At 39.2% G+C, this 21,642-nt stretch overlaps 2 protein-coding genes across 2 annotated transcripts; both read right to left on the bottom strand.

Moving 5' to 3' along the window:
- Positions 1-43: 43 nt before the first annotated feature.
- upb1 (ureidopropionase, beta) lies at positions 44-5,096 on the bottom strand. The gene is made up of 10 exons (XM_066690238.1): positions 4,895-5,096; positions 3,767-3,938; positions 3,367-3,454; positions 3,169-3,263; positions 2,727-2,888; positions 2,226-2,395; positions 1,990-2,071; positions 1,182-1,224; positions 867-1,021; positions 44-480 (listed from the first exon to the last, which is right to left on the bottom strand). Exons 1-10 carry the CDS (start codon positions 4,996-4,998, stop codon positions 397-399), a joined length of 1,155 nt encoding a protein of 384 aa, XP_066546335.1. The 5' UTR covers positions 4,999-5,096; the 3' UTR covers positions 44-396.
- An 834-nt stretch (positions 5,097-5,930) lies between these two features.
- Positions 5,931-16,838, bottom strand: pla2g3 (phospholipase A2 group III). The gene is made up of 7 exons (XM_066690237.1): positions 15,706-16,838; positions 14,641-14,773; positions 11,773-11,907; positions 8,829-9,385; positions 7,441-7,570; positions 6,805-6,924; positions 5,931-6,500 (listed from the first exon to the last, which is right to left on the bottom strand). The coding sequence occupies exons 1-7, from the start codon at positions 16,289-16,291 to the stop codon at positions 6,320-6,322; spliced, it is 1,842 nt and encodes a 613-aa protein (XP_066546334.1). The 5' UTR covers positions 16,292-16,838; the 3' UTR covers positions 5,931-6,319.
- Positions 16,839-21,642: the final 4,804 nt, after the last annotated feature.

Raw genomic sequence — 21,642 nt, forward strand, 5'->3', positions numbered from 1 at the left:
TAAGGATCCACAACAAGTGTAAATAATACTACAGATGCATATCTAAATTCATACATTTCCCCATTTAATGTCAAAACATTTTCTTCTTTTGAATAATTTTGAATGAAGTTTATCATTAAATAATTTAATGAAATTATTATTTTCCTAAATGGTCCAATGTCATTTCTTGCTTAGTCATAGATACCCAACACACACGAGGTTCTAGCCCAACTGCTTTAGATATCTGATGTTTGCAACTGTGCTATTTAATGTGATCAAAGAGAGAGGGGGGTTAAAAGGGGAAAAACCTCCACTGCAGCCGTCATGTATAACAACAGCAGGATTAAGAGCATCTCTGTCAGCCTTTTCATCTGGCCAGTCAGCAGGCGGTGGGCATCAGCAGGCGCCTGGCCCTCATCACTCTTTGACGATGCTGGGTTTGAAGTCGTGCTGGACAGCCTTGTCGAGCGCCTCTGCGTACATCTCGTATCTGCCTGTCATCTGAAAAACACACAAATGCCATGGTTACACACAGGAACACAACAGCGGAGAGATCAAACGCGGCTGCACAAGGAAAGCTATCCTGGAACGAGGTCCAGCTGGCTCAGAAATCCTCAGCAGCCATTCACACAGGTGATAAGGACAAGATCTATGAAACTACATGTAAGAATTGCACAAATGAGAACACAAACCAAAGCACAACCAAAATCGCAGCAGAACACGTTTATTTATCCCAGATTTATACAGATAAAAAAAACCTGAAACACTTGTGGTGTTTATCTGGTATCCACATGAAAGAAAATGGTCCTTTCACTATTACAATTTTTCTTATCATTAAATTATATTGGAAGGTGTCTGAGGGAAGGGGAGTTTTGAAATATCTTTACCTTGAAACTCCACTGATCGCTGACCTGCCTATTCAAGTTCAGATCCAGCTCGGTCACCAGCAGCCCGTCTCGAGTGCGGGACAGACCCGGCGTCCGACTGCCATTGGGGGCAGCTACATAGCTCGAGCCATAGAAATAGCCAAAATCACAGTGTGCTGAAAAGGACAGATCTGAATAAAAGGACTGACAAGCACAAATAAAACATGACAACACTAATACTGGAGAGCCCAACCTTTAACTGTTATATTGTAATGATTATTACATTCACTTTAGATCAAGGATTATTATTAGGGATAAAAAGGTGGAGTTATTTACCTTTCTTTCCATCACCAGAAGTAAACTCATTCTTAAAATGCTCCTTTACAGAAAAATAAAAAGATGTAATAGTTAATGGCTTCCCTGATATTTCTCTCAAACACAGAAATAAAACCAACAAAGGCCTAGACCAAATCAAATCCTATACTTGTCCACCAATCCCAAATCGGGAGCAATCACAGTTGATATTATTGTAACATACTATTGGTATGTCAATATATATTGCCTACAAGTTTATAATTTGCAGTTAGTAGGGAAGGTCAGAGTTCTGATCTGGGCTGGGCCTAAGAGTGTAACTTGTGTATTCATGTTAAAAAGGGGTTTACTGTAGATGGCAGCACTGGACCATAATATCCAGAAGATATAAAACAGCTTTATTCCTTATGATGCATCAGATCGCATTAAACTCTCAGGCAACATCCTACATAATCACTACTGACATGTCACACCATTCATTTTCATAATCTGATGTCCTTTGCAGGTGCTGTAGTTTTGAATGACTGTGGAGCATTACTCAATATACAGTACCTATACCTACCTACACCCCCTTGAACTGTTTTCACGTTTGGTTGTAGACTTTCTATAGGCACTATATCAATCTATGCTTTGCTTTTTCAGAGCCACTGGCTTTACGTATGATTGGGAGGACTGCAATCTGGGCCTGTTCTTAGCCTTCACAGAAAAAAGTTCACACACATCAAATCTGTGTTTCAGAATATGAATATTAGCCTCAGGATCATCCGAATATAAACCAGAATAAAATATAAAAAGGAATTATCATATTACCACTGGGGATTCATATACCTACCGTTCCTACTCTGTTGATGGCACAGGTAAAGCAATGGTTGGCAATGGCTGCGTTTCGGGCTTCAATGGACCACATGGGCTCACTGTGAACAAGACAGACAAAGCAATGGGGTGCCATCTCCTGTACTGATCATCTTGATTGTAATCAGCAGTGTTTTACCTCAAAGCAGCTCTGAGGTATGTAGCCTTACTTTACTACTAATGTTACAGCACAGTTACAGCTTCATCAATCAGTACCTGAGCTCGCCAACAGTGGCAGAGGGGTTGAAGATGATCTCTGCACCGTTCATGCTGTACATGAACCAGTTGAGAGGATGATGTCGCCCATAGCAGATATTCACTGCAATCCGTCCAAATTGGGTCTGAAACACTTGGTGTCCTGTGTTTCCTTCCATGTAATAAGTAGACTGAAGACGAGAATGAAAAGAAAAAGGACATTAAAAGGTGGACAGGTTCAGTAAATTAATTTTGAGCAAGTTTAGGATGTATGGCACAATCAAGGAATACTCCAGTGGAAGATATGTTTCTGGTCTTCAAAGCCCACACCGGTTTCTTAAACAACCCCAGCAAATGAGCAGGTTCCATGTGTGGCCAAGAATTGCTGGGGGAGTTTGCGCACATATTTGTTTCCGTTTCAGTGCTGTGGTACCAACCAAGATCTTTCTCTCGCAGGAGGCTTGCTATGAATGTGACATGGCATGGTGTCGTTTGCCAACCAAAAGACTTCCTGCTACTAACCTCATTGAAATCCCCAACCCTGGGAATGTGGTTCTTGCGGGTCTTCCCAAGCACAGCCCCCGAGTTGGACACGACGACAGCAGTGTTCCACAGCGTTCCACCGTGGACCTCATCTCGCTCCAGAATCGGGGACACCACCACCATGTTGTACTTCTTGGCCAGCTGGCAATGACACAAAACAGATAACTAAGAGAACCAATGTGTATTGTTAGTTAGACATATCTGTAATGCAGGAATGGAAGCTGGATGATTCAAGCTTTTGTGGAAGTTAAACTGATAGCAGCATGTTTATAATTCCACTTCTTTCATCCAATTCATGCCAGTTGGCTGTATGAATGATTTAATCCAGATATCTAGTGGTGTGGCTGGGCAAGGAGAACAAAGCTCCCCACCACCCAAACACTTCAAGAGCAGAGGATTATAGCGGATTATGTTCCCTCACCTCCTGGCAGAAGCGGGTGGTATAGCCCTCCTCAGCAGACTCGGCGAATTCCGTCCACGGCACCTTCTCCCGGGTACAGAAGGCGAAGGGCATCGCTGCACACAAGAGCACAAACAACATGCAGACCAATCCTGCCCATGTATCTCTCTGACCTTGTGTTTTATAAGCATGCTTCCAATTTATATTGATATAACTTACTCCAGGCTTCCTGAAAGCACATGATATTGACGCCACACATGGACGCCACCTCGACAATCTCTCCTATCCGCTTGTGGAGGGCAGTGATCTGTGCAGAGGAAACACTGGCTGCATTAGATGATACACGATTATTATGGACTCAGCAAACATTGTTGCCTCACATGTTGCTTGCCTGCTTTCTTCAATGCATTCTCTTGAATAATAATACTTAAAAGGTATGATTATATTTGAGCTTTAAACAAAAACATGATCATCGCTCAAAAAGAGGGAAAATGATTATCTGAACTTGTTTAGATTGAAAACAGACTGAGAATAAACAACAAAAGGCATGTCTTCACAATATAATGAATAGGCTGGAGGGATACCGTCACTCTCATGTAGGAGGGTCACACTTGCTCACCTGGTCTATAACTGGGGCATCGGTGGGCAGGACGATGCGGTTTTGAATGAGGCCCACACTGACATTGTGAGGCTGCCTTAACTGCTCCGGCACAGCTTCAAACACATAGCCCTGAAGCTCAAAGTCCCTTTCTGCTGCGGCTGCAATGGCGCTCTGTGGAAAGTCAATTTTCCTGCAACAGAACGAGAGGAGATACAGCAAGAACTCACACCAGAACCAAAAGAACAATATGAAGGAGTGTGCATGATGGTTTTATAAGAGTTTGAGTGTTATTTAAAATATAAAAGCATTAATTTACAGTCCTATGAGGAGGGAGGGAGAAGGGGGGCACTGAGCTCTCTGCTGTCACAGTAGCAGCGATGAGAGGAATTCAACTTTACAAAAGTCCTTTTCCACTTTATAGGAAGACAATTATTTCCTAAACAAACTAATCAAAAAGAAAAAAGTGATTTGCATACATACATAGCCATTGATATTTCAGTAAGAAAGACAACCAGTCTTTTATTAATGCCTAACAATAAATATGGTAATTGGTAGTAGCAGAGGGAGTCTTTATAATGAAAATGCAAAAGATTTGTTCAGAAGAACAGACCATCAAATAATTTAATTGCCCTTTCCCAATGAGTAAAAAAGGCACTATAGAAAAGGGTTTCCAATGAATTGCAAACCACTGCGGTACAGTAATGAGTGACGTCACATGAGAGGACACTAGGTCAAGGTCCACGTCAATGATTGACATGCATCTATAATTATGACCTGATAAGAAAATCCAAACATTTTCTGTCATTTGCCAAGTTTAAAGCCAGCGCTGTATCAATGTGGGGGCGTTTAAAAATAATAACGTGCTGATATTTTTAGACCATTTACAAAATCACTATAAACAGATATGATTGTACACTTCTAATCACTCAATTAACTCTTGTGTCTTACTAAAGTTGTGTCAGTGTCATATAATCAGGTTTGAAGGCAACACACCCGATTTCTATAAACATGTCCCTGAAATCTACCCTTTGCAGAGAGAGTGTTAGAGCACATTTGGTGTTTGGATCACTGCAAACTACTCGTAGCTGCGTAAACGGAGTAACCCGACACATGCGCATGTTAAAGTCACCGTTTTCTTCCTCTTACTTGAGGTCTTTGCCGAAGAGGATCCGCTTGACTTCCTTCAGCTCCTCGGGGGGGATGTGCTGGTCCAGGCTCTTCTCCAGCGATTCAAAATGGGACGCAGACATGTTGAGCGCAATATTTATGAAAGTGCTAAATAAGTGTCTCTCCCGACGCTGGCCGCTCTCCACACTGCGCCTGCAGGCAGCGACCCTTTACCTCCCCTCTTGCCATTGGCTGAACACAAGACTGGATTTGACCCTTCATTCGGTGGGTTTTTGGTGCGTTAAAAGACATATTTGTAAGGGGTAAAGTCACAATTTAGTTGTTTTCGTATTGCATATACGTTATATTTATTATCTTCTTGCTGCTGACGTGTTGCCCTTTCTCCCCTTTATTTCAGAGGCTTAACCTAGAAAGGTGTGTATAGTTGTGAGTACTACACATTCCTTCCTGAATTGTTATAGTTAACACTTTTGAAACATGTTAGGGAAAGGGGTGATTTCTTCCTTTCACTCTTACTGCATAAAACATAGTGTGTTGATTCTGTACAGCTGCTTATTATCAGTATTATATAACTTATTTTATTTTGCATACCAAGTCATGGTTTGTTTTGTGTTTTAAATAATGTACAGCTTACAAAGACAGCTGTAGATTTGGGCATTTAATAACTCTGTACATTGATAATATATATATATATATATATATATATATATATATATATATATATATATATATATATATATATATACAGCTCTGGAAAAAATGAGACCACTCCAAGTTCAGAAATCAATGTTAAGTGGTCTCTTATAATATACAATTTGTTCCTAATACTGTTTACAAAACATATAATTATTGCCACTAAGTGAAATTTATGGATACATCTTCTCTTGTGCATGTTGCAATGTGTATAAGACCACCATCGACTAATACACTGAACAGAATAGGTCACCAGCAGTTTATCTGACAAAGTTAACAGACTGAGATCTGATTGTGTGATTGTTTTAAAAATGATTAAAACAAATCATAATAATGTTAGAAACAGACATGTACAATAATACGATTTTTAAAAAAGATCAGCCTTTATCAAACATTCAGCACCAATGACTTGTCCACAAGATTAGATTCATGCTTTACTGTACAATTTTACATTATTATTATGTATTCAAATGTGCACAAAAATGCATACCATACAGGAACAAGACCAAGCACCACAGCAGTTTCAAAACAACTATATCAAGTTTGAGAACAGCAGCTATTTCATTGTTAAACCATTAAAATGGATGCACATAGGCAGAAATTGGAGAACAGGGCATTGCATATTGTTCAAGGGGGTCTCAAATGACAAAAGATCAAAAGCTCTCGATCTTCAGTTATTTCACTGAGATCTGAGAGAACTGAGGTTCTCCATTGGGGCTAGTCTCTTAATAAAGGATGTCAAGCCAGTCATTATTTCGGCCTCTTCGAGTCGATAATCCTCAGGCAGCGGTTGTATAGTTTCACGGGAATGGCTTTGCTCTTGGCCTGTCTGGCGTTCTGACGCTTTACTTTAAAGGTCCCTCCTGCTTGGTCACCCCTCCCCCGCAGTGCTCGTTCCAGGTGTGTTGCCCGCGAAAGCACAGCCAGACACCTGCAAGTCAGACAAGTTCACATTGTATAGCATCCCACACCTGTGCTGTTAACCCTCCCATCACTTTTGAAGCTGTGCACTTAATTACACACAGTATACAACTCTTTACATTAATAAAGAACCCCAGTTGGGCTTCCCTGTTTTTTATATTAAGGTTTAGAAGACACAATTAACATAATGCATCCATATAATTAAATATGAAAAGCTATTCCTGTGAAAAAATGATTTACAAAAACAGGGAATGATTTATGAGAACACTTTAGCTGAACAGGATAATTTTTCCCAAACTGTGGGATCAACTCACCCTTTGTTTTCATTGCATTTTTCCATCTCTGGTACTTGAAAACAGGACATGGAAATATAGTTAAACAGCAGAGACTGCACGTCGTTCCACTGCCTCAACCTGCGTAATTGTTTGGCCATCCTGAAACAACACCACATTTTTTTAAATAAAAAATGCTTTAAGCAAAACAGGCATTCTGGGTAATTCATAATTAATAAATATTAAAAAATAAATTAAACATGCATCCCCATTTAAGCTGACCTGTGACGATTTCAAAATGTTGCATGTAGGTAACATGAATGCATTTTTGTAGCATGGTGACCAAAACCAATGTAGTCTTGCCTTGACATTACATCGTGTTTTGGCAATATCCCTTGAAGTGAGTATGGCCCTTTTTGGAATTTGTTCAAGCATGCTTTTGGCATTCCTGATTGCTTCCCCGCAGTGTCTAGATGAGGATATCCATTACTCAACATCAGCACATTTATCCTCAGGCATTTTAGGTCAGTTCAAATTCAGGATCTCTTGTGTTGTTATTTCAAATGTATGCAGCACGCTTGCATAATACTTCATATTTGTTTACACTGATATTGGCCCAGTCCTCACACATGCACCAGTCACTCTACATTGAGGACAGGAGTGATTTAATGGCATTACCTGCGAGTGCAGTCACAGTGATACAGTGTCTTGGTCTCGGGATTCTGCAGTCCGAATCTCACCTCCTGGGGGGCAATTTTGAGCGGGCATTGATCGAGATGCTTGTAGCAGCTGCAGCTCTGCCATTTATCTGCAGAGCAATAAAAAAATAAAAAATGATTAGATTATGAGGCACTTCTGGGGAAACAAGGAAATACACTTCCCCCGTGAAGCTCTGGATGCCCAATAACAGGAAATGTTCAATCAACAAGTTACTAGAAACCATCTGAGCAAGATAAACCACATGGCGTCTTTTACGTAGGACCCTTTAATACACATATATACCAAGAGATCAAAAAAGATCCAGAAGATGACGTCATAAAAGATGGGAAGATTAAATAAACTTTGCAGGTGTGACATGGAAAAGAGAAGCTGGGGAGGCCTTCATCCAGCAGTGGATTGATATGGACTGATGGAGATGGTGATGAATTTGCAACTTGAGGATATGCATGGAAAGTGATCAATTTGTATATATTATTGTATTATTGTCAGATACTTTATATGTAAGACTATACAATTAAGCAGTACAGAAAAGTAACTCCTGCATGCTGTCTTACGTTTCTGAGCAGCTGCAGCTGCAGAAATGAATGGTTCATTGGTGAAAGACTTTCTTTTTCTGTGGCCTGTAGGAAAATTCTTCTCTTTGACAGATGAAATAGTTTATTAACGTAGCCTGATCTGACCTGAGGCAAAATTTCAAGTTCTTGCCCAGAAAGTCAAGTGTGTAACTATGGAAATTCAAACAAATAACACAAACCTGCTTGTCCAAATAAAACAAAAAACTGCTTTTTTGTTTCCAATCATTTTACTTTTTGAATATGGTAAAATGTCTATTTGAAACTAATGTCATAGGGTTCTTAAGAGTCTGAATTGTAGTAAGTCTGCAGGTCTGTAAAGAACCTAGTAAACTGAACTGTAACAATTTATCTATTATCTTCTATTGCTCTGTGGAAGCAGTGTAACATTCCTGAAGACTAGAAATCCAAGCAGATCTGGACAGGATTCAAAAGTGAGCAGACACATAGCAGGACATAACCCTGGACATAGAGTTGGAAGATGTACAGCAGATGGAAATGTAGTTCTCATAATCCGTGATGTATTTGTGCCTGAGAATAGGTTGTTCTTGAGCATTTCATTCAGCATAATAGTGTCGTAACCGGTTAGAACGTTTAACTCCAACAACAGAAGACACAATCGGATGTGATGATGGATTGAATGCATAGATCAGCTGATGCAGGTGTGTAAGGGGAGGTATTGAGGTTTTAAAACCTTGTGCCTGAGCAGACACAGTTTTCATCAATGACAGGCAGAGAACAGTTTCTCCTCACCCTGCCCTCCCATCTACTTACGTCTCTCTTTGGAATCTTGCATAGGCGCAGGCCGGTTGAGGGCACTTCCTCCGTTGGTTGGAGGAGTCCAGGGGTTGATCATAGGCAGTGCGTTCTCAAAGCCATGACTCAACAGATCGCTCGTGTTTGAAGGTGCGTCTCCTCTGCCTGTGACTCCAGGGAACACTGGGCCCGGTGAAGTTCTGGTGGCACCCCCTTCTCTCCTACAAACGGAGGAAGGCTGTCCCAGGCAATTGTTTTTTCTCCCCTTGTCTCCCCTTCCTTTGCTAGGAGACGAACTGGAATCTCCCCTCCCTCTGTTTTTCTGTCTGTCCCCTTGCCTGTGTTTGCCTGGCTGGCGTCTCCTGCTTGGTTTACCAGATGTGACGTCCTGCACAGCTGGTGCTGGAGTGCTTGTGTTCGTTGCGAAGACCCTGTTTTTGGTGGTTGCCTGGATATCAGTGTCATTGTCCTCTGGGTTCCAGCCCATGTCAGTCTTCTCTTCTGATGGGTGAGTGGAGTTGTAAGGTGTGGGCGTCTGAAAAAGGGCATGAGGGGCCACCTTCGATATCTTACACCTACAAAGAGAAAAAAAGAGTAATTGGTATTCAGAGGATGAGAATGGACTGCACTCGGTAAATGGAAAATAGACTATAGTGAGCTACAGGTCTCTACAGGGCTCCCAACCATTGCCCTACAGTATGATAAGGGGGTGATAAATGTGATGCTTTGGACAAACAGGAGATATAGAAAGCAGAGGGTAGATCTGTCCACGAACACCATCATTCTATTCTTCAGCGCTGTCTTACTCAGATGAAATGATTACATCAGAAAGAAGAACAACAGGTTTTTTGTCTTTGTGGGTGCTTACCAATAACTTAAAACAGTTCATTTTCTATTTAATAATTGATATGTTGATATGCTGACACTACACTTTATTATACCTCCGCCCATGGGTAAAGTGTTGTGCCAGAAAACGGGGCATTTGTGCTAATTAAAATGTATAAAAAGACAATAACAGCGAGTTCACACCAGTAGAACAGCTGCTGAAAGGTTAATATGCATTTTTTATTTATTTAAACTTTGTACCTCCCTGCTCAGACAGATTGGCCTAAAACGCCTCTCCTCGTTTAGAAGTTAGTCATTTTCAGTGTGACGTTATTACGGTGAGGCTTGAGTCCGCCCAAAGAAGCCAACACACACCTACTATATAAAATGAATCATCCTATTCAGAGAAGAGGGATGGTCTTGAAAGGGTATTTGTGCCTGTCGTCAATGGCAAACATTATAGGGACGGGTGCAGGCTGCCAAAGTCAAATTTCAGACGAGTCAAAGCACGTTGCTGAAACTTGAGATATTCTATATATATTTATGTCATGTTCAGAGCAATTTTTAGGTAAATGCCAGAGGGAGAGGTGAATTGTGACTGTTACAAAATCAAGTGATTTGTTAAAAAAAGAGAAGAGAGAGGGCATTACATTTTTTTTTTTTCCAAAACATACAATTTTCTTTTTCTTTTTTTGTCTTTTTCTAAGGTAAAATACATTTCAGAGAAATACATTTTAAATAAAGATTAGCAATAGGCATTATACTGTGGGATTCCATGTATAAAACAATAGGGCCTCTATTTTTCCTAAAACCCTTTCCACCAACCCCAGATTCAACTGTCAGTTGCAATTGAAAAGCAAATGGAGCAAACTGGATCTATCAGATAACTGTTCAGATCAAGGGAGGCAGGATCAGCATATTTCAGAGTACTGAGAATGTCAGTTTTGTAGGATTTAGTCAAGCTTAGACAACATAGCCCCTTTGAACTCAATTCAGCCTACAGTCTTATCCTACAGAATTAAATACATTCCTCTCTCTGCTCTGTTGAACCAACCAAAAAGTCACCTCTCTCTGACCACTGGGCTTATACAACTTGAAGCTCCAAAATAGTGTATCAATGCTAATTAAAAGTGTTCAAACATACCATTAAATATAAATAACTATAACTGAGCAAACACAAACACTAACAGGCAATGTTTGCAGATACAGAACATTGCAAGGTTAACAAAATCACTATACAAAAATCCACACAGCAGATACAGTCTCTGTATTTTGGGTTAATTGGAAAATGATTATGGTATTAAGAAGTTGCTTAAATGTAACACTATTAATTTAAGGGACTATATAATTTATTTGACTCACTCACATTCACAATATGATTTTATTACAAAGTTACAGGGAATGGCAATACTAATGGGAGCGGTCAGACGAACGCTTTAAACTTAAACCTAATGCAACAACATATTTAGATAAGCACAATCACAGTGCAGCTAGTGGAGTGGAGGATTACCATGATGAACAATGTGCCTGTTAATCTGATCTGTGTGCCAGTGACGACAGTGCTGATGATAACACTTGATAGGGGGCAAGGCAGAGAGGTAGATACCAACACATCAAGTACATCAAATGACAGTCGAATTACAGAACACTGTAACCTGTATCTGTATCAAAACTGTCCGTTCCTTCTACTGTGCTCATTTCAACCGCTGTGATGTTAGATTTTAAATACCTTTGAAAATCACACACTTAAGAATTAGATACAAACATATCTTTACTTTATTTTACTTTCATAAAATATAACAATCAACCCCCCTATTCTTCCTGTCAAAACATGTTTTGGTCCTGGATTTGCTGTCACTGACCCATAGTAGCTGATTTCTGTCGTATTTTCATGTAAATGTAACAAAGCTATTTATTAAAACAAATGCACATCCTGTGAAACTTGCACTACTAGCATTTAAGTATCATGAAACATCATTGCTAACAGAAAAGGTTTTAAATACTGATAATTATCTGCATAATTAATAATTCTATGACATTTACATCAGATAAGACATATAGGAATGTTTGGAAATGCTGCTCTGATTGGCTGGTTTCTTATATGTGATTTTTAATAACAAAAAGAGTTCAAACTCACCTGCCCCACCAGTATAGCTGGACACACTGTTGAGTTGGAGTGAACACAAAGCAAGGAACCTTCAGGATATTGAAGAAGCCGTAGCCAACCAGGTTTGAGACGGTGTCATTAACTCCTAAAAGGCACTGTCTGAAACTGCAAGAGGAGAAGAAATACTGAGTTGGCCTATTGAGTAGAACATATATCAGCTCAGTGGATCAAGAGAAAATTTCTCAAAAAGCAACCCAAAGTATCTCCTTCCTCTGAGAGACAAACGTTTTAAAAAGCCAAGGTGTCAAGTGGCAGCAAAATCATTTTAAACAGAAGCAGGACCATACTTTGAACATCTTTTACTCACAAATTAATGTATTTTTCTTTAACAACAAAAGTGCCAAGCAAACCTTCTGCAACTGCATAGCCATCATCAAGAGTAAGGATCACTATTGGGAATGACTGCCTATTACACCTATATAAGTAGCTCAGGAGAGTTTAAATGAGAAATGATTGTTTCTTTTGTATTTCAAACTGAAGTCTTCCTTTTCTTGTTTGTATCTGTACTGGCAGACATTTTAAAGCAGGGCTGTTTTGCCTGACTGGTTAGCGGAGTAGAAAAACTTGTAACTACCGTCCAAGGTGTAGCTAAGCTCTGCTGGAAATGCCCTCTAGCTATGCTTCAGTCACACGACCAGCTTAGCTACACCTGGAAGAAGGCAGAGGAAGAAGGCTATTACAAGGCTATACATGCACAATCTTCTAGTTATCTGCCCTCCTTAGCCCTTAAGAAACCTAAAAATGAAAAAGAAAACAAGATCCTCTGAAGTCATGAGCTTCACCTTCATTCATTCATTCGTTAGAAGCAACAAGATTCAGCTTAGAAATGACGGGGTAGGAATTTGAAAGATTAGCCACTTACGTAAAGTTCGTATTTGTTTACTTTGTCGTAAAGGCATGAGATAACGGTGTTTTTTTTGTTTTGTTTTGTTAATTAGCTGTTTTGCCACACAACGTTGTGAACCTATCTTTATTCTGAATGTTGATACAATGCTGTCCCAAACGGAAAGACTTGACACTATACACCACTGTATTACACCAATTTGATACATACCACATAATTAACTTTAACGAAAACCAGAAACACCAACCCAAGCCAACACCTGAAGCTAAACACAATCCACAACTATACCTTTACCCTTGCCTAAACAAAATTGTAATCCTTAAACTTAATTCTTGTGCAAAGCACGGTTAAACTGATCAACATATTATAGTATTTTTTTTTGTTTATTAACAGGACATATAGGTTCATACAGATATCTTGCAATAAAGTGAGTTAGAGAATGACACTATATCTCATCACAACAGGATTTGCAGAAAAATGCAAAGGGAGCCATAATGATGTCCCTCGGGGGGAATAATACATATGCCAACTAGATGACAATCTGAATCTTTACCCCACTCCCGCTCTGCCTGTTATCACTTTTTTAAGCCCAGAATAAACCACAAATCATGCCCAGAAAGGTTTAATTGAAAATGATTGAAAGCATTGGCTTTCCTGTTACACAGTACAAAACGCATGCATGGGGGATGCCCAGATAATGTCAAAATTCATTTAAAAAGGAGGAAGTGTGAGAACTGGATTAGGCTTATTCAAACACGTATACTTGCTTACACAGAGACAAAATGAAGGCTTGCAGACAGGGATTGGAGTGTCATTTTTTAACTGTGAGAATTGCCAAAACTGCTGTCAACTATCACAAGATAAGACAGCATCAGCATACCTCCAGAAGTGTTTCTCTTATGGGTGGATTACTTTTGTATTTGATCATTTGAGCTGCCACTGAATTAATTGTGGTCACTCATATTTGCCATTATTATAATAATTATTAGTAGTATAAAGAGACACTACATGATTTCTTACAATTGTGACAGTTTTTTACATACAATTACCAATTTATACAGCTGAGATCTTACTGTAGCAATCTAGGTAAAGTACTTTGCTCAAGGGTACAACAAGTGTCCTCCACCAGGGATTTAACCCATGACCCTCTGCTCCAGCGTCCAGAGCCCTAACCAAAAGATTGCAGCGCTCTTATTTTATGCTGGATTGATGCTCAATTAGGCAATAAACAAAGCCAAGCAATGCCACCTGCAAATCATTGTTATTGCTGTTAAATGTAATATCAGTGTTGTTGTCTGACTACAAATTGAGCAAAATCAAAACCAAATCAGGCAGAAATAGGGACAAACAAACAAAAGCCCACAACCAATAAGAACTAGGATGTGAACTGGAACATTCATTCTGGAAAGGATACGTGCGGCCAGCAAAAAGCAGGTTAGCAAAATCACATTGCGCTGCAGCTGCTGATTCAGTAATGTCATAAAACAAACTCATCCTGTATACATGATTAAATGCCAGTTTGGTTGGTCATCAGTTTCCAATCTTAAGGAACCTATGTTAAATTGATTCCATATTCCTAATTCCTTATTTTTCTAAATAAGTAATGGTTACTTATTTTTTATTTAATGCTTATTTATTTCTTAAGTAATGATTACTTATTTTTTAGAGCCTGGAAACACAAATAAGTAACTTTTTCTTATTTGTGGAGAACCGGGACACAGAAATATGTAACCATTGCTTATTTTTTGGAGAACAAAATGATGTTATATACATAAATTGTTACTTATTTCTGTGTCCCGGTTAAAAATTTAGGAATATTTACTTAAAAAAATAATAATTATAAAATAAGAAATAAGTAACCATTACTTATTTTTTGAAAAATAAGGAATAAGGAACCACTGCTTATTTTAAAAAAGGAATAAGGAATCAGGAATCAGGTTCAGGAATAAGGAATCAGGGATCAATTTCACTGATGGTCTTAAGGATTCTCCTACCTTTGGTCACACTCGCAGTGGGAGACGGTGAAGAGGTTGTGGTTGAAGGCCCCATACTTGAACTGGAATGCTGTCATAGTCGCCTTACAGTGGTCGTGCTCTCGACAACAATTGTCTGTCTGCTCAAAGACCCCTAGAGGTTCATAAAAGACCATATAAAAAAAACTAGAAACAAAAGAAAACTACACTTAAAAAAGCATGCCCATTTTCATATTTCTGGAAATATTTAAATAAACCTTTGGATTACATTAATATAAACACAAAATCCACAAACATTTTGTTTTTGAGATGAACACATTGCATGTTCACCTTGTTTTTCCAAGGCCATTACAAGTTGTGGCTGAAAACTTCAGGGATGTTTTTACAGTTGCCTCATGACCAGGATATTTTATGTATTCAATTTACAGAAAACATTTTATGACTGATTGCCTGTCTCCTTAAACTGGTGATTTGGAATAGTGAATACCAGTGAATAGTCCCGGGTGCACAAAAACCTTATGTTATAATGATAGTGATACATATTTCTCGCAGAGGCCATAAAACGTCTGGAGATTTAGTAAATCAAGTTTAGTCTTGGAACTGCCAAATCATCAATCACTCATTTAAGTGCATTCTTTTAACTTGAATCTACAATGAAGTATGAATTACAGTGTTCAAAATCTTCTCAATCATGCCTATTATAAAAAGTGACACTTTCTCTATGAAGTAGAAGACCACAACATTACACATACAGATACTGTATAAATGAAGGCTGGAATGACAAAAACTAGATGACATACTTTCTCGTTGATATCTCTAGTATAGTAGTTGCAGTCGACTATCAGCATGGAAATAAACTTTGCAAAATGTCCAAATAAACTATACAACTATTCTTTGCAAAAGTTTTGACTATATCTTTCTAAACCTCTACTGGTTTGGAGATCTTGCAACATGCTTTATAAACCATAGTACTGCAGCAATAAAAACGCTCTTATACTGTTAATTGTTTCCTAATCTGGCGGCAACTTCAAACACCAGGTATGATTCAAACTGGAGTAAGACATTTTAAAGGATTTAATGATTTACCCAGATCTGCGTAGTTGGCTGCAGTGCTGCCAGTGCCACACCAAAGGGTCCCGGGAATTATCCACGACCTTTTCTTCCTTTGTAAACTTTTACTCGGCGGGGCAATGTGCCCAGAACTCTGTACAGGAGGGATGTGTCCAAGTTGCGCATCTTCCAGGTCCCTTTTTGCGCGCCCGGCCGTTTCCATTCCCCATTCTGGTAAACTCTTGGTCGCACAGGGACTAGCGGGTCCAGATAGGATGCTAGTGTCTATGCGACTGTCTGTCTGGATATCTGAGAAGTTTCCTCTGCCGTCTTTGCGACACAGGGACAGGTAGGTGTAAATGAGCGCCTGGTCCCCAGTTGCGTCACAATGCTCCAACTGCCCATGCCGGTCCCATGCGCTCTGATAGAGCCAGAAGGGTGTGCCAGCCGCTCCAGCGTCCCGTCTCAAGAAGCTGTAATAAATCCGTCCAGATGTCGAAGAACTTGTCACAGTCAGACGGCAGAAATCAACGCCGTTTTGGATGTCGGAATACATTGCCTTCTCTTCTGCAGGAACGCACCCAAACACTAGGAATATAGCCAAAAACAGCAGGCTTCGCATTTCAGTGCAAGAAGTTGGTATTCTGTGGTTAACTGCTATGAATTTGGAGGACAAGTTCGTGCCAGTCTCTTATAATAAATGACTATATATGATATAATGTAGTTAATACTGAGATGCTACTTGCCTATAGGAATGAAACATGTTGAATGTTTCTCCACTATTTAAAATAATGTGCAGAAGTATAATTCTGTATGCATTCGACTATATTTACAAAGAAGACTTCAACACAAACAAATGCAGGGTTTATAAATATGCAATAAATAAATAAATAAATACATACATACATACATACATAAATAAATCAACAAGAGTTAAATCACAACCCCCCCCTGTCCACACGAGCAACTGTGCATTTTAGGATTGTTTGGTTTTCCAATCGGCTTAAACGCATGAACTGCTGTTGCAAAGTAAATAATTATAATAAAAAAAATCAAGTTCCCAAACACTCAGTGCAATCCTTTCGTAAGCAGTAGTGAATCAAGCAAAAATACTCGAGGATATTTGTGAGACCGCACAGGTTGAGTGGACTGAGGGGCAGCATTTTTGGCGCTGTTAAAAGGAGAAGGTGGGAGTGGCACTTCATTTCCACCCCTTCTTTAGTATGAGGTGATGTGTTACTTTAAACCTGAGTTAAGACCAGCTGCTCCTATTGGATGAGAGAAAACCACACACCCCTGTCCCCAAGCAGCTTCAGTCGGGTGAGTTATGTGTTAAATCAAGGAGCAATCGGTTTGGATTCTGGATTGATTTCAAATATCAATATCAATTACTTGACATATGGATTCAAAGTCTGGTCCTGGAGTACTTTGTAGTCTTTTGATCGTGTTGCATTGAGCTCTTAACATCCATATCTTTTAAATATGATATATGATCCAAAAACATATCAATAAAACTTGAATCAAACATTGTGTGTGTTTGTGTGTGTGTGATATGTAGCAGATGTGTTTTAAGCATGCCAGTGAATTACTGTACACTTCAAACATGTCTAACCAAGCATAAACTATATACTTTAGTCACCAGAGGTTTCAAAAGGTTTTTGATGGGTTGGAAACTGCAAAGAAGGTGTTCACAGCAGATATAAATCACTACCTCCCTTATGTTTTCCATGGGAACCCGTATCCAATCATAACTTTCCAGAAGCTAAACTGTCTTTTATCATTCCTCAGGATTGTAGACCTTATCTCACAATACCAGTACTGTCGGTTTTGACATGCAGTTGTGAATGGCAAGGTGACTTCCCATTACAGTGCTGTAAGCCCTTAATCTGTACAAAACCCGTGGGAAAGTCTGTGAGAACACATGACGACCCTTAGAAGTCGGAATGGTGCCTGTGGAAGCATCCTGGGACTTGTGAAGGGATTTCTATTTCCTCCTCACAATTTTCCAGGTGGTACATTAGTTATACTCTGACTGTAATGAGACGTTTTTGTTTTAGGAATCTTGGCAAGCCCTGGCTCGAAAAACCTGCATTGTCACCATTCCTCTCCCAGAACCTGTTACAAATACCGCAATGTATTCACCTGTTCTCTTCTTTTGTTTCACACGGTTCCACCTTCTTCATCACATCCTCTCGCTGTGATGGTGCGCACCTTCCTCTCCTAGTTAAGATCTTGCTCAACCGGCAGTAACCACATCAAAGCCCATAGACCCTGGGGAGAGAGAATCAAGGCCAAGTAAGGAGTCTTATCCATTTTGATTAAAAATCAAATCTCACACTCTCATTAATCTCTGCACCTGTCAGCCCATTCTGAATAACCCATTGACCCCAGCAACTATATTACACCATTTTATTGTATTGATATTTTGACTGTGCCGCCACTCTTGACAAAGCTGATAAACTAATAACATAACAGCTAAATGATCCCTCATTTAGAGTAATCACAGCTCTTTCACATGCTGTCGAAAAATGTGTGGGTGCGCAGCAGCTTGTTCACATGTTTTTGCGATATTCATATTTTAGACTCGCAGAAGAGCAAACAAGAAAAAACGATTTGCAAGGCCATGATTCACGATTGAAAACAATTTCCTCTATTAAAAAGCCATGACAGGCCTGCTACGGAAGGAGATTTGGAAAAAGGACACCTGAAGTCATAAGCAAATCCCCCTACTTTTTTTTTTAACATAAGTGAAACTGTAACTGATTTAGTACCTAGTACCAGGAAATGGTATTTAAATTTAAAATCACATGTATCCAGTTACCAGTTTACTGTAAATTCTGGAAACCCAACAAAACAGAGTTGTATGTCAAAACTAAGTGCCAAAACATATACTTGTATGGAATAACAATACAGTGTAACAGTAGATTTCCAGAAAGCTTCAGACCCAATTAAATACACAAGGATTAATTCTTACTCTTAATTCAGTGGGGGAAGGAAACATGTCTCTTCAAAGCATTGGCGGCACTAGACCCTATTGAGCCCCCCTAAAAATATGAACATAAAAGAATCGAAGCAACCCCCCAGCTCTGACCTGAGAACCTCCCCCCTGCTCTTACACCGCCACCATCAGCAATACCCCCCCACCCCGCTCTGCCACTGAAAAAAGCCCCACAAAGCCCCCCTAAAACTTGAAGTCTAGAACCGTCCCTGCTTCTAAGTATAAAGCATTTGTGTGTCACTGACTCACTGATTACTGTACATTGTCCAATTGTAACAGTAACAGTCAACACAATGTTCTCAAGAGAGAAACTGTTAATGCTGTATTATCATCCGACAAACCAACTTGCCCTTGCTGGGGAGATTCAAATACGGAGAATCAAAAGATAAAGTTGGGGATATGCGTACATCTCAGACATGATACCATTTGTAGTCCAATTCGGTTGTGTAGATCTCAACGCAAAGAATAGTGGGTGTCTGAGACAAGCCTAACAATTGGGTTAGATTGGACTTTCTAAAAAGCAGAGATTATTAAATGCAGTTAAAATCTTCAATTATCTTCAATTATCAATTAAAATTGATTAATTTCAACTTTTTGATTGGGGTGCAGTTACAGCGGTACTTAGACATGCTGTTAGTGGATATTAGTGTAACCTTTGTAATTAGACTGAAAATGATATTTGTTATAAAGTTTTAAAAGGTTTTACAGGTATTTGTATAGAACAATCAGAAACACCTTCTTGGTCCCTTATCTCTCACATGCATTAGATATAATTGAATAATTGAAAGACTTACTGAACAGTTATCGACACTGACTAGGATGTGTTTAACTACTGGTCTTATCTTACTGATACGATGGTGTGTTGTGTCTTCAGTGAATATGACAACAAGGCAGGTTTCAAACTCCAATGTGCAACTGTTCATGTAAGCATCACGTCTGATTTACCAGAAAAAAAAAAACACAAAAAAAACCCTAAAAACATTTGAGAGTACAGCCTTGTACATGATAACAATGTGAGAACCTAGCTCATATCGTCATTTTCTTGCTTCCAATACAAGTCATTGTATCTCAGTTCTGCTCCTTGTCGAACATTAAGAAACTGTATGTACGTAGTATGATAAAGTTCAATCAGATACAACACTTTAGAGATGTAGATGATGTAACTTTACCAACAATAACGTAGGTTTGAATACATTGTGCAGACTGTTGTTTTAGTTCAAGGAACGTGATAAAGATACCATGTAGCATGACTGTAAAATAGCAGAGACTAATCAACAGACAAGAGACAACCAATCCAGTTACTTCCCACAACATAGCTTTGCTAGGTATAATATAATATTGAGAGACTAGCGGGAGTTGGGAAAAATGGAGGGATGTCATAATGACCGTTGGGAAGAGAAAGCTGATGCTCTGTATTAATACCTGAGCAGAGGATTGTCAATTGCTAGTCGCCATTTTGCTCCCAAACCATTATTGGGAGACTCCAGGAGTGGTTATATGTGTGTCAGAAAAATTAAAAAAGCCCAACACCCGAGTCAATAAATCCTTGTTACATAACACACCCAGGTATTTAAACATTGTTATAATGCAGTGGAAACCCCCTAGGGAATAGCCTCGTTCTCGGGAATCGGATCTCTCTGGCTTTGTTGACTTTTGCAGCGTTGTTTTGGAAATGTACATCTGGTCTGATAGTTCCAAGGTTTTTCATTATGCTTTTTTATGAGAGTTGACGCCAACAACCACCTTCATAAACGAAACAACTGTGAATACGAAATATCTTTTACCTTCAGCTGTAGTTATGCCCCAATACATTTTTCCACACTTCACTGAGATGATTCATGCCTCATGCGTGGAACTTCTGTAAATATTGACAAAGTCTGAAAAGGAGGCCATTTAAATATGCTCCAATCGGGCTTAATATTGGATTATAAAACATAATTTCTCCTTTACTGATCACCCAAGCTTTACAACTCCGTGTGAACATGAAATGCAACACTGTATAAAATACATGTCAAACAATAAAAAAAAACAGAAATTGTGTCTTTTACCTTCGGAATGGTTGAGGCTGGGGGTCAGGCCACATACAGTTAGAGATCGTTTAATTCGTTTTATTGGGCAACCCTTATTGGGAAACCTTTTCAATGTATACTTTTCTCTATGCTGTTATTAATTCATATACATTTTTGTTGATGTTTTTCTTTCTGCAACTGACCAATCAACAGACAAGAGATTTTACACATATTTCATTGATTTACTTCAACTTTGGGCATATTATATATATTATATATATATATTACGTAGTTTAAACCAATCTGATTATTATTAATAATAACACTAGCAATAATAATAACAACAATGATTTCACTATTAACTTCCATCAATTATTTATTTATTTATTAGCGGACACTTTATCCAGGGAGACATACAGGTCCATAAATGTTTGGACAGTGACACAATTACCATCATTTTGGCTCTGTACGCCACCGCAATGGATTTGAAAGGAAACAATCAAGATGTGCTAAGTGTAGACTTTCATCTTTAATAGACATCACCAGATGCTGGGTTTCTTCCCTGGTGATGCTCTGCCACGCCTGCACTGCAGCTGTCTTTAGTTCCTGCTTGTTCTTGGGGCGTTTTCCATCAGTTTTGCCTTAGAAATCAAAACAAACCAATCAGAGAGATAGCAAAAACATTAGGTGAGGCCAAATCAAATATTTGGTAACATTCTTAAAAAGAAAGAATGTACTGGTAAGCTCAGGAACACCAAAAGGCCCAGAAGACCACGGAAAACAACTGTGGTGGATGACAGAAGAATTCTTTCCCTGGTGAAGAAAAACCCCTTCACAACAGTTGGCCAGATCAAGAACACCCTCCAGGAGGTAGGCGTATAAGTCAACAAGCAAGAGAAGACTTCCCCAGAGTAAATCCAGAGGGTTTACCACAAGATGTAAACCATTGGTAAGCCACAAAAACAG

The sequence above is a fragment of the Amia ocellicauda genome, chromosome 17 (genome assembly GCF_036373705.1).
Source record: "Amia ocellicauda isolate fAmiCal2 chromosome 17, fAmiCal2.hap1, whole genome shotgun sequence".
In the NCBI taxonomy this organism is placed as follows: Eukaryota; Metazoa; Chordata; class Actinopteri; order Amiiformes; family Amiidae; genus Amia; species Amia ocellicauda.